General features: G+C 41.3%; 1 protein-coding gene and 1 pseudogene across 2 annotated transcripts in view; one reads left to right on the top strand and one right to left on the bottom strand.

Moving 5' to 3' along the window:
• Nucleotides 1–12,568, bottom strand: part of HACD4 (3-hydroxyacyl-CoA dehydratase 4) — a 30,266-nt gene extending 17,698 nt beyond the window's left edge. The window contains exons 1-2 of one of the 2 annotated variants that reach the window (XM_049116176.1): nucleotides 12,455–12,568; nucleotides 8,548–8,675 (exon numbers count right to left, since the gene is read on the bottom strand). In XM_049116176.1, coding sequence (XP_048972133.1) covers nucleotides 8,548–8,670 — 123 coding nt within the window. In that variant the 5' untranslated portion in view covers nucleotides 8,671–8,675; nucleotides 12,455–12,568. Of the gene's footprint in view, nucleotides 1–8,547; nucleotides 8,676–11,001; nucleotides 11,128–12,454 lie in introns of those variants that run through there. The other variant, XM_049116175.1, reaches the window with a different exon arrangement.
• On the top strand, nucleotides 4,168–4,278 carry LOC112650629 (U4 spliceosomal RNA; annotated as a pseudogene).
• Nucleotides 12,569–12,929: the final 361 nt, after the last annotated feature.

The raw sequence follows: 12,929 nt of genomic DNA on the forward strand, positions 1-12,929 counted from the left end.
TTATGATAGTCACAGAGAGAGAGAGAGAGGCAGAGACACAGGCAGAGGGAGAAGCAGGCTCCATGCACCGGGAGCCTGATGTGGGATTCGATCCCGGGTCTCCAGGATCGCGCCCTGGGCCAAAGGCAGGCGCCAAACCGCTGCACCACCCAGGGATCCCAGTGATCATAGTTCTATAAACCATTACATTAATAGTGATTAAAATCACATTTGAATACTCTGGAATTTCTGGAACTCCAAGAAATCAGATTTCTAAGTTGTATAATAATATCTATTACTAGATAAGTCTATGTAATTTGGAAATCATATAAAACCATTTTCTAGGCATGGCTAAGGTGTTCTATTTTCTTTCTTCCAACTCTGTCCCATTTCTCACTTGAATTCCTTACATTGTCAATAATTAAAATAACAGTACTCTTAATTTTGAAAGTTCTACTGTGAAATTAATATTAGCCATTTAGCCTAAAAAAGGAAAAAACCCAAAAAGTATACCTAAAGCAAACATGACTTAGAATTTCAATGAATTTGGTCATACTCCAGGAAAAATAATTTCATATGCTAGATTACAACTATCATTCAACCTGGGTGGATAATTCTATTCTCTAAAATCATCATGATGGGATACTGGAACTATAAGCATTTTGGTTGTTAACATGTAATAGACATCAATAAATCTTGTTTCCAAATAATATGCTTCTTCAGGAACAGATATGTACCCCTTTTCATTTTGTAAGGAAATACACTTAAAGGAAGTCCCTCTAGATCTTGGATTGCTGGTTATTCTGTTATTGGGAGTTCAGACTCTAAAATATTACCTTTTTTTTTTTTACATTTGATATTTCAACACTTAAAATGTCTTCATCTGCTAGGAGAGGGAAGATGGCACAGGAGTAGAGGACCTCAGTTTTGTCTGGTCCCAGGAATTCACTATTACATCATTCTGAACACCTATGATCTCAACAGGAGACCTAGAAAAAGAATAGCCGCAACTCTACAAATAGAAAAGCAACCACTTTCTGCAAGGTAGGAGTTGTAGAGAAGTGAATCTGATAAATGGGACAATAGACCAGCAGGGCAGTGGAAGGTGGGGAGCCTCTGGCAGCCTGTTACCAGAAAGTGATAGAGCAGTGGAGCACAAAAATTGAATCTTTTAAAGTCTGCTGTGATGAGGGATATACCTGCCTAAAAGGTGCCCAGGTGGTGAAGTAGTTCCAGATCTTAGGTAGGGCAGTGTAGTCTCAGAATCTTTGGGATCACAGGAAGATCAGGTGCCTGAGTGTGGTTGAGTTCCCAGGCATCAGAGCAGGGAAGCAATAAGTGAGGCCAGGAGTGGGCTCTCAGCTCAAGGTGGCCATAAACCACTAGCCAGGGCTTGATCACATGACTGCTCTCCAAGCAGGGGCCCAGCAAGTGAGAGATACTGTGAGACCTCCCCCACCCCACCACCTCCCCTGGAAGCAGTGGCGCACATGTGTGTGGCAAGATGCTGAGGGTTTTGGGAACTCCAAACAGGGTCACAGGCCAGAGATAGAAATGCTCAGTCACAGACTAAGTAAGTACAGAGTGCAGACGGGGATCAGGTGGCCAGGAATGATTGACTGCTTTTCCCTGAGGGCGCACTGAGGAGTGGGGCCCTCAGCTCTCGGTCTGGGACTAGAGAGTGGGAGGCCACCATTTTCACTGTCAACCTCTAAAGCTGCCCGGAAAGCCTTCAGGGAACAAAAGCCACCGAGAGCAACCCGGAGCCGAGTAGTTAGCCTGGTCCCCTGGAAAGGGCAGCGCAATTTCATCCAGGGCAAAGACTCCTGAGAATCAGCACAACAGGCCTTTTCCCCAGAAAATCAGCAAGAACATCTGGCTAAGACCATGTTTACTGATCACAAAGAACTGCAAAATTCCAGTGTTAGGGGAAAGTAGTATCGAGAATTTGTGGGGTTGTTTCTCATGATTCTTTGGTCTTCCAATTTTATTTTTATTCTTCCTTTTCAACTAATTTCTTAAATCAATTCTTTAAGTCTTTTTAAATTTTCATTTCTACAGTTATGTCCTTTCATTGTACTTATTTTTGTATATATATGATTTTTTCTTTTTTCACAATTTTGAGATCTAGTTTCTTCTCACAAGCAGACCAAAATCCACCCAGGATCTAGTGTATTGCTCTGTTCTGTTCATCTGTCTGATTATGTTCTGTCATTCTCTCCTTTTTTTTTTTTTTTGGTTTCTGGTTTCTTCTGATTTGTTCAGTGTATATTTCTCTGCGGTTGCTGTTGCTATTTTAGTATTTTATTCTCTTTGTTCATCTATTATTCTCTGGACAGAATGACAAGATGGGAAAACTTACCTCAAAAAAGAGAACAAAAGGCAGTACTGCCTGCCAGGTACCTAATCAATATGGATATAAGATGTTGGAACTAGAGTTCAGAATAATGATTATAAAGATACTAGCTGGGCTTGAAAAAAGTGTAGAAGACACAAGAGAATCTCTTTCTGGAGAAATAAAAGAACTAAAATCTAATCAGGTGGAAATTAAAAGGGCTATTAATGAGAAGCAATAAAAAATGGAGGCTCTGCTAGGATAAATGAGGCAGAAGAGAGAATTAGTGATCTAGAAGACAAAATAATGGAGAATAAAGAAGCTGAGAAAAGGAAAGATAAACAACTACTGAATCACAAGGGGGGAGAATTTGAGAGGTAAATGATACCATAAAATGAAATAATATTAGAATAAGTGAAGTACCAGAAGAAGAAGATGGGGGGGGGAGAGGGTGAGGGAGAGAGAGAGAGAGAATGAATAGCAGAAGGTATATTGGAGCAAATTACAACTGCAAATTTCCCTATTCTGGGGAAGGAAATAAACATCCAAGTCCAAGAGGCACAAAGAACCCCCCTCAAAAATCAATAAAATAGATCAATACCCTAATATTTAGTAATGAAGCTTGTAAATTATGGAGACAAAGAAAAAATCCTGAAAGCAGCTTGGGACAAAAGGACTGTAACCTACAAGGGTAGAAACATAAGATTGGCAGCACACCTATCCACAGAGACCTGGCAGGCCAGAAAGGACTAGCATGATATATTCAGGGTGCTAAGTGAGAAAAATATGCAGACAAGGATACTTTATCCAGCAAGGCTGTCATTCAGAATAGAAGGAGAGATAAAGAGCTTCCAGGACAAACAGAAACTAAAAGAATTTGTCATCACTAAACCAGCCCTCCAAGAAATATTAATGGGGATCCATTAAGTGAAGAGACAGCTCAAAAGTAACATAGAACATAAGGACAGAGACAATATACAAAAACAGTAACTTTACAGGTAATACACTGGCACTAAATTCATATCTTTCAATAGTTACTCTGAATGTAAATGGGCTAAATGCCCCAATCAAAAGATACAGGGTCTCAGATTGATAAAAAAAAAAAAATAAAATAGCAAGATCCACTGATACACTGTCTATAAGAGATTCATTTTAGACCCAAAATACCTCCATATTGAAAGTGAGGGGCTGGAAAACCATTTGGCACACTAATGGACATCAAAAGAAAGCTGGAGTGGCAATCCTTATATTAGACAAATTAGATTTTAAACCAAAGACTGTAATAAGAGATGAGGAAGGACACTATATCATAATTAAAGGGTCTATCCAAAAAGATCTAACAGTTGTAAATATTTATGCCCTAACATGGGAGGAGCCAATTATAGAAATAAACAACAAAATTAAAGAAATACATTGATAATAATGAAATAACAGTAGGGGACTTTAACACCCTACTCATAGCAATGGACAGATCATCTAAGCAGAAGATCAACAAGGAAACAAGGGCTTTGAATAACATACTGGACCAGATGGACTTCACAGATAAATTCAGAACATTCCATCCTAAACCAACAAATTACACATTCTTCTCGAGTGCACATGGAACATTCTCCAGAATAGATCACATACTGAGTCACAAATCAGGTCTCAACTGGTATCAAAAGATTGGGATTGTTCTCTGTAGAATTTCTGACCACAATGCTTTGAAGGTAGAACTCAATCACAAGAGGAAATTTGGAAAGAGCTCAAATACATGGAGGCTAAAAAACATCCTACTAAAGAATGAATGGGTCAACCAGGAAATTAATGAAGAATTTTAAAAATTCACAGAAGCAAATGAAAATGAAAACACAAGCTTTGCACAGTGGCAGTATCATAGCCAATGAGGTTTATTCGAGGCACGATTATTGCTAATTGAAAATGAAAACACAACTCTTCAAAACCTTGGGATACAGCAGAGGTGGTCCTAAGAGGGAAGCATATAGCAATACAAGCCTTTCTCAAGAAGTAAGAAAGATCTCAAATACACAGTCTAACCTTACACCTAAAGGAGCTGGAGAAAGAACAGCAAATAAAGCCTAAACTCAGCAGATAAAGAGAATTAATTAGGATTATAGCAGAAATCAACTCAGCAACTGCACTACTAGGTATTTACCCCAAAGACACAAATGTAGTGATCCAAAGAGGCACCCGCACTCCAATGTTTATAACAGCAATGTCCATAATTGCCAAACTATGGAAAGAGCCCAGATGTCCATCGAAGATGAATGGATAAAGAAGATATAGTACATATGTACAATGGAATATTACTTAGCCATCAAAAAATGAAATCTGACCATTTGCAACAAAGTGGATGGAATGAGGATATTATGCTAAGCAAAATAAGTCAAGCAAAGAAAGATGATCATATGATCTCACTCACATGAAATTTAAGAAACAAAACAGGATCATAGAGGAAGTAAGGAGAAAATGAAACAATATGAAGTCAAAAAGGGAGATAAAACATAAGAGACTCTTAATCATAAAAAACAAACTGAGGGTTGCTGGAGGGGAGGGAGGTTGGGGGATGCATAACTGGGTGGGCATGTGATACAACGAGCACTGGGTTTTATAGAAGACAGATAAATCACTGAACTCTAACTCTGAAACTAATAATACACTACATGTTAACTGAATTTAAATCAATTTAAAATATAGGAACATATTCAGGGTACCTGGTGGCTCAGTTGGTTAACTGATTGCCTTTGGCTCAGGTCATTATCTCCAGGCCCTGGGATCCAGCCCGATGTCCGGCTTCCTACTCTGTGGAGAGTCTACTTCTTCCTCTCCCTCTCTCTCTGCCCTTCCCCCTCACCACTCATGCAAGCACACACTCTCACTCTCTCTCTTAAATAAATCTTTAAAAAAAAACAAAGGAACATGGTCATCTAGGGCTACAGACATGGTACAGGAAATAAATCATAGCTAAGATAATAGTAATAGATATTGTATTCTAACTAAACGCTAGGAACTTATCACGCCCATTTTTTTTCAGTTACTCCACGAGATATGTGTTATTTTCACATTACATGAGAAATTGAGGTCCAGAACAATTTCTATGTTTAAATTCATATAACTAGCTTCTACTCCTGAAACTAATTTTACACTATCTGTTAACTAGAACTTAAATTAAAAACTTGATATTAAAAAAAAGGTTCAGGGATCCCTGAGTGGCGCAGCAGTTTGGCGCCTGCCTTTGGCCCAGGGCGCAACCCTAGAGACCCGGGATCGAGTCCCACGTCGGGCTCCCTCTGCCTGTGTCTCTGCCTCTCTCTCTCTCTCTCTGTGTGACTATCATAAATAAAGAAAAATTTAAAAAAATAAAATAAAAAAATAAAAAGAAGGTTCATACAACTAGTAGTTAGAACTGGGATCTGAATCCAGGTCTATAGATTCAAGTCTATGATTAGACGCTGTATTAAACATGAATGATCCCTTCTTTCCATTTGTAAAAGTGGTAGAAAGAACAAGAAATGGCTGAGTATTCTATTCTTTGGCTATGGATGAAGGAAACTTTTAAATTTTTTTGATAATTTGATTTTTAAAAAAATTTTATTTGAGAGAGAGAAAGCACACGCAGGGGAGGGGAGAAGAAGGACAGAAGGAGAGGGAGAAGCAGATTTCCTGCTGAGCAGGGAGTGGGCTTCATCCCAGGACCCCATATGATCATGACCTGAGCTGAAGGCAGACGCTTAACTAACTAAGCCACCTACGTACCCCTGGACCATTTACTCTTGGCCAGATATTTTGTGTGGTGTCCTTCCCCCAAAACAGCTCGATAACTATGGATGATATGATCACACAGTGATAGTTAGAGGAGCCAGGCATCAAACCCAAGTCTGAATGACCAATTCCATGACTCTCCTCCATCATCCTACAGTGCCCAGCACAGTGGCACACTGAGAGTGAGAACTGGCTATGAAATCTGCCCCTAAGAGAGGATCACCACAGTGCTGTACAGAGCAACAGCATCATTGGCCTGATGGCAATGGCTAGTCCAACTGGCTAGTCTAACTGTCCAGTGCCTCAGAATGAAGTTGTTTTTTTCATAGAATTCTTTTTTTAAAAAGATTTTATTTATTTATTCATGAGAGACACAGAGAGAGAGGCAGACACATAGACAGAGGGACAAGCAGGCTCCCCGCAGGGAGCCCAATGTGGGACTCACTCGATCCCAGGACCCTGGGATCATAACTGGAACCAAAAGCAGATGCTCAACCACTGAGCCACCCAGGTGTCCCTTTTCATGGAATTCTTATTAGTGACTTGAGTTGCAAGTTTTCAGGGGTTGACTTTTTAACTGCTAACTTTATGTCAAGAGAGGATAAAACAGAACAAAGTATAAAACAGATTCTATAATACTGATAATGTGATTAAAACCTGCAGAACCATGCTCCTAGAAGAATTACTATCATTAAAATATCCATACTACCCAAAGGAAACTACAGACTTAATGCAAACCCTATAAAAAATACCACAAGCATTTTCACAGAACTAGAACAAATAAACCTAAAATTTGTATAGAACCACAAAAGACCTCAAATAGACTAAGTAATCTTGAGAGAGAACCATACAGTAAAGATATTACAACTCCAGATTTCAATATCTATGACAAAGCTGGAATAATCAAAACAGTATGGTACTGGCACAAAATAGACACATCAATGGAACAGAATAGAGAGCCCAGAATAAAACCCATGATTATGTGGTCAATTAATCTTCAACAAAGGAGGCAGGAATATCCAATGGAGAAAAAGACAGTCTCTTCAACAAATGATGTTGAGAAAAATGGGACAGCTACATGCAAAAGAATGAAATTGGACCACTTTCTTACACAAAAACAAACTCAGAGTGGATTTAAGACCTAAATGTGAGACCCGAAACCATTAAACTCCTAAAAGAAAACATTGGCAGTAATCTCTTGGACACCAGCCTTAGCAACATATTTATGCTTATCTCTCTTCAGGCAAGAGAAACAAAAACAAAATTAAACCATTGGGACTACACCAAATAAAAAGCTTTTGCAGAGCAAATGAAACTATCAACTAAACAAAAGGGCAACCTAGTGAGTAGGAGAAGATATTTGCATGTGAAATATCTGATAAGGGTTTAATAGCCAAATATATATGAAGCACTTACACAACACCAAAAAAAACAATCCAATAAAAAAATGGGCAGAGGAACTGAACAGGCATTTCTCCAAAGAAACCATACACGTGGCCCACAGACACATGGAAAGATGCTCAACATCACTCATCATCAAGGAAATGCAAATCAAAACAATGAGAACACCTCACAACTGACAGAGAGGCTGGAATCATAGAGACAAGAAATAACAAGTGTTGACAAGGATGTGGAGAAAAGGAAACTGCTGATGGGAATGTAAACTAATGTAGCCACTGGGGAAAACAGTATGGAGGTTCCTTTAAAAAATAAAAATAGAAATATCATATAATCCAGTAAGTTCACTACTAGGTATATACCCATAGAAAACAAAAACACTAACTTGAAAGCATATGTACCCCTCTGTTTATTGTCACATTATTTATAATAGCCAAGGTATGGAGGCAACCCCAAGTGTCCATCCATAGAAGAATGGATAAAGAAGATGTGGTGTGTGTATAGACACACAAGAATGTAACTCAGCCATGAAAAAGAATGAGATCTTGCCATTTACAAGAACATGGATGGAGCTAGAGGGTATTATGCAAAGTGAAATAAGTTAGAGAAAGACAAATACCGTATAATCAACTTATTTGTAGTATCTAAAAAACAAATGAACAAACAAAAAATCCCCAACAGACTCCTTAATACAGGGAACTGCTGGTTGCTAGAGGAGAGATGGTTGTGGGGATGGGCAAAATAAAGGAGATGAATAAGTACAAACCCCTGTTATAAAGTCACAGGAATGAAAACTAGAGCATAGGGAATATAGTTAATAATATTGTGTGTGTGTTTTTAAAGATTATATTTATTTTAGAGAGAGAGATATCAAGAGTGGGAGGGGCAGGAGGAGAGGGAGAGAGAATCTGAAGCAGACTCCCTGTTGAGCATTCAGCCCAGTGCAGGGCTCAATCTCAGGACCCCAAGATCACAACCTGAGCCAAAACCAAGAGTTGGCCACTTAACTGATTGTGCCACCCAGGTGCCCCCAATAATATTGTTTCTTTTTAAAGAACCCCACAAAAACCTACCTGCAGAAACCTAGGCAGCAGATGGTTTGGTTCAATGCCAAGACATATGTGCAGCAACTCCAGGAGGGAAATGGATTGGCAAAGGCGCATCACAAGACCAATAGCATAAAAAGTGTCGACCATGGAATCTGTGTCCAGGGAATTAAAAACAGGTACAGTAAGTAAAAGCTGGGTCACAACCCAAAAATATGCAGGACTTTGAAATAAAAATCATGATTTGCTTCTTTTTTCATTGTATATTTGAGAAATTTCCTAACAGCTACTAAATTATCAAGAATACTATGCAACCAAAGGAAGCACTGCATATTATAGTACATCTTAATTGCTCTTTTTCCAAAAAAGTAAAAATCTGAAAAAGGCGGCCCATGGCGAAAGCTAGTTTTTAATTCTCCATATATATACATATTTTATATATATTATATATATATTATATATATATTATAATTCCCCATATATTTTATAAAACAGTCCCACTTAAAGTAACCCAGTATAATCTAGATGATATCAAATGTAAACAGGTTATAGAAGCTGGCATGCTCACATCTTTATCATGGACAAGAAAATGACAAAGATGAGAAAAATAGGATTCCAGAGAAGCTTTACAGAAAGGACATTCATAACGAGGTCATGTTTAATACATCTTATGTGTGTGTAGCATTTGTGTCCTATACACACTTGGTTAGTGCTTTCTGGACCTTTGCTAGAACCTGGGCCTCTGGTGGAGACTTTTGGAGACTGCATTGCAGAAAGCCCATACTGCATGTGGAGAGAACTGAGCTAGGAGGGAAACTATTCCTCTAAATAGGATAAATATCTCACTTTAGATTTTCAAATGAAACCCTGCCATGTTAAGACATCTAGGAAACACTGTTGTCTTTACTACCCAGTGATTACCCTTCTCAACAGCTCTGTGAGGTGAATACTAAAATGATCATCATCCCCGTTTCACAGACAGTTCCCGAGGCCCGGCAGTCGGTGCTCCCACCTGCTGCCCTGTGCTTGCTACAATGGAGCATTATCAGTGACACAGCTCTGTGACCGGGAAGGTAGCAGGTGTTACTACTATTCAGGTGATTAGATCACTACTAAGCTCCTTAATTTATACTTTGACTCAGGAATTGTACTCAGCTCCCATTTACTTGTTTTCAGTCGCTTTTTCAATCTGCTTCCCATATGAATGGTTGTGTTTCTTTAATAAGGTTTCTATAACTGTAACAGTAGGATAATAACTATGATATAAACACACAGCTGACTTAAAGCAATTTTTCCCACTAGAAAGGCCAGGCAGGATAAAAAAGCGTTCGTTGCTTGTGACTCTTGTAGTGAATGACTTGTCTTGTGCCCACAAAGCCCCAGTGAACTTCCAAGGCCTCAAAGTATTGATTTTTTTTTCCCCCTATAAACATACAGGAAGTATCCCCCATGCTCATGTTTTCCTCTGCTTGAAGCTTCCCAACATTCATAGCTGAAATTCAAGCCTTGGGTTGTATCTTTGGAGGATGCTGAAGGCAAGAGTTTAACTGCAGATTTGCAGTAAGAAAGAGCAACATAAAATAGTCATGGTACCTCAGAATTAGATTAATGTCCTTATGATACAGAAGGCTGAATTGATGACACAGCATGACCTTTCCTGGATATATTTTAAGCGTTTGTTTCTAGCTGAAACCAGCAGTGGCTCAAACTGTCAAGTCACCCAGTGTTTGTAAACTGTGATGACACCCATGTAGGGATGGAATGTGAAAAGAATGTTATTTTGACAGTCACTTAGTGCTTCATCTTTTAAAAATTGAAATGCTAGTTAAATTTTTTTACTTTTTATTTTATTTTATTTTTTTTTAATTTTTTTACTTTTTAGAAATCTGGAGGAAACTTTTGACTTTAACCATTAATACCAACTACCATATAAACAGTAAATCATCTATAATGTGTGTCATTTACTTAGGAACCCACGACTCCTTACAGGGACCAAATATACAAATATAACCTTGGAGACTATAACAGTTTGTCTTTCACTTATTAGTGGTGTCCAGTTATCTTACTCCTGGGGAATAAAAAAACAAGGGAAGAATTTGGTTAATTCCTCAGCTCTCTGCACAAAATGTTATACTGCAATTTACAGATTTCCTCAAAGCCCATCAAATCGGCTAAGGTTTGCCGCAGAACCAAAAAGGGAGAGTCACACAACACCACCCCAATGCCATGTCTGTGCTTTCAGGACAAACTGCCTAGTCAGAGGGAAGCCAAGTCTCTCTCCCTCATCTCACCTGCCCCCTTCTCCAAAAAAATTTTTGTTTTTGCAAGAAGTAAGGCTCCTGAAAAAATATGGCTACTAAATTTTAGAGCAGCGAAGGATATTAGGTAAAGTTCATAGAAGTGAAAAAATTAATATAAGCAGAACTGGGTGAAAGCAAATATTGAAAGTTAAAAATCCAAAACTGTTTTTTGGAGTTTTACCTTCTCCAAATGAAAAGAATCGGACTGTCATATTGGTAAATATCCATGAGTGGCCACAGAACTGGATTAAGTAGTAGATGAAAAGATAGGTGCTTCTTCCTATACCTATAAATATAGGAAAATACCATTAAATGCTTCCTTTCAATAATCTTTTCAGCATTGTACACACATCTTTTAACCTACTAGCCCACCTGAGCAAGAGAAAATTATTCTTTATCAGTCTTTTGTTGTTGTTATCTCTGTAATGCATATCAGATTTTGAAAGGACCCAGAGCACACATGATCTGCTTAAAAGGAGTATCCTGAGTTTGCTTAAAGCCAAATATGGCTCTATTTCAAAATTCACTTTCAGCTTTGAGGAAGTTCTAACCTTGTTCTCACCAAGGGCTAAAATAAGCATTGCAAAGATGGCTTTGATTTGAGGGGGTGGGGGCGGGAGGGGGCGGGAGGATGGTAAGGGCTTGACCAGCTCAGTGCTTGCCTGCTAGTGCAAAGCCGAGATCCCTGGTCTACAGCTACAAGAGGGGAGCAGTGATGGTGCATTTCCAAATGGTGGGTAATTTAGGCGTTGGCCATACCAGACTTTCCTACGCATTATGTGATGGGGGTCAGCACGTCGCCGCTGCCTTATATTTGCAGGGGCAGTTCCTTTCCTTCACCAGACACACATAGAAAGCAGTTTAGTGACTTAAGTCAGAAAAGGGAAGTCAAGCTGGGTTTAAAACTGGGTTGCTGGGGAGATGACTAAGGGATGACGGAGAGATACAGTTTGAGGTAGTTAGGGAAAGCATTGTTTGAAGTGTGCCCTGGGGGCTCCGAAGGGTGGCAGGAGGGGCCCTGCCAGTATAGACAAGGATTTCTCCGAGTCGGAGCTATGAAACCTCTGAGAAAGAAGGCATTTCTGAAGCGGGAATGCAGTATGGCTTGAGGACAGGGCCCCTACAGATGATGCGACAGACTCAGGGGCGGGCGAAAGGATTGCCCCCTTAATCCAGCAGGGGAATCACCTGGCCCGCAGGTTAAACATACACATCCCCAGGGCCTACCCTAACACGGCTGAGCAAGCTTTTCTGGAACTGGGCCCTGGACTCTACACACGCAATAGGTGTTTCTGCAGAAGTAGGTGTAAAGCCAGCCCGTGGGACGCCGGAAAGGGCTCCCGGTGTGTGTGTGGGGGGGGGGGGGGCTGGTAGGGGGTGCACCAAAGGCACGGCTGGCGGCGCCGCCTGTCCTTCCCGCTTTCTCGTCTGGACACGGGGGAAATAACAGAGCCTTCCTCCTGGGCTTGCCCAGGGACCTGAAGACCAGCTCCCGCCGGGCAGGAGCCCCAGGGCTAGGGGAGCGCAGGGGGGCGCGGCGCCGCCCGGTGCCTGCCCAGCTGCCTGCGGGCGTCGGCGGAGGGAACCCCGGCCCCGGCCCCGGCCCCGGCCCCGGCCCCGGCCGCGCGCCCTACCTGGGCTGCAGCCAGGCGGGCAGCGCCATGGGTCTCCGGGCCGCACCGCCGGGCCCTCCAGCGCCGTCAGGGAAGGAGCGCGGGCCCGGAGCGCGGGAGGGGCGGCCCCGCGGCCAAGCCCCGGCCGGAAAGGCGGGGCTCCCCACACTCAGCAATGTACAAAAAAAAAAAAAAAAAAAAAAAGAAACCACACCAAACCCCAAGGTCATGCTTTGGGTCCGAGACGAAAGCCAAGTTCCTGAAGTTCCTGCAGCGGCGAGAGCGCGCTCGTCGGCGGAGGCGGGCCCGCGGCGGGTGCGCGAGGCTGCGCGGGGGAGGCCTGGAGCGGCTGCGCCACGTCCGCGGCTTCGCGGAGCTCCTGCCCGGAGGCCGAATCTTTGGAAGGTGATTCCACGTTGCAGCTGCGAGGCGATTAATGGGCCCTCCGCCTTAGGCTCTAAACGCTTCTGCTTGCAGTCACGCCATCCCCGGGGAT

Source organism: Canis lupus, chromosome 11 (genome assembly GCF_003254725.2).
Source record: "Canis lupus dingo isolate Sandy chromosome 11, ASM325472v2, whole genome shotgun sequence".
In the NCBI taxonomy this organism is placed as follows: Eukaryota; Metazoa; Chordata; class Mammalia; order Carnivora; family Canidae; genus Canis; species Canis lupus.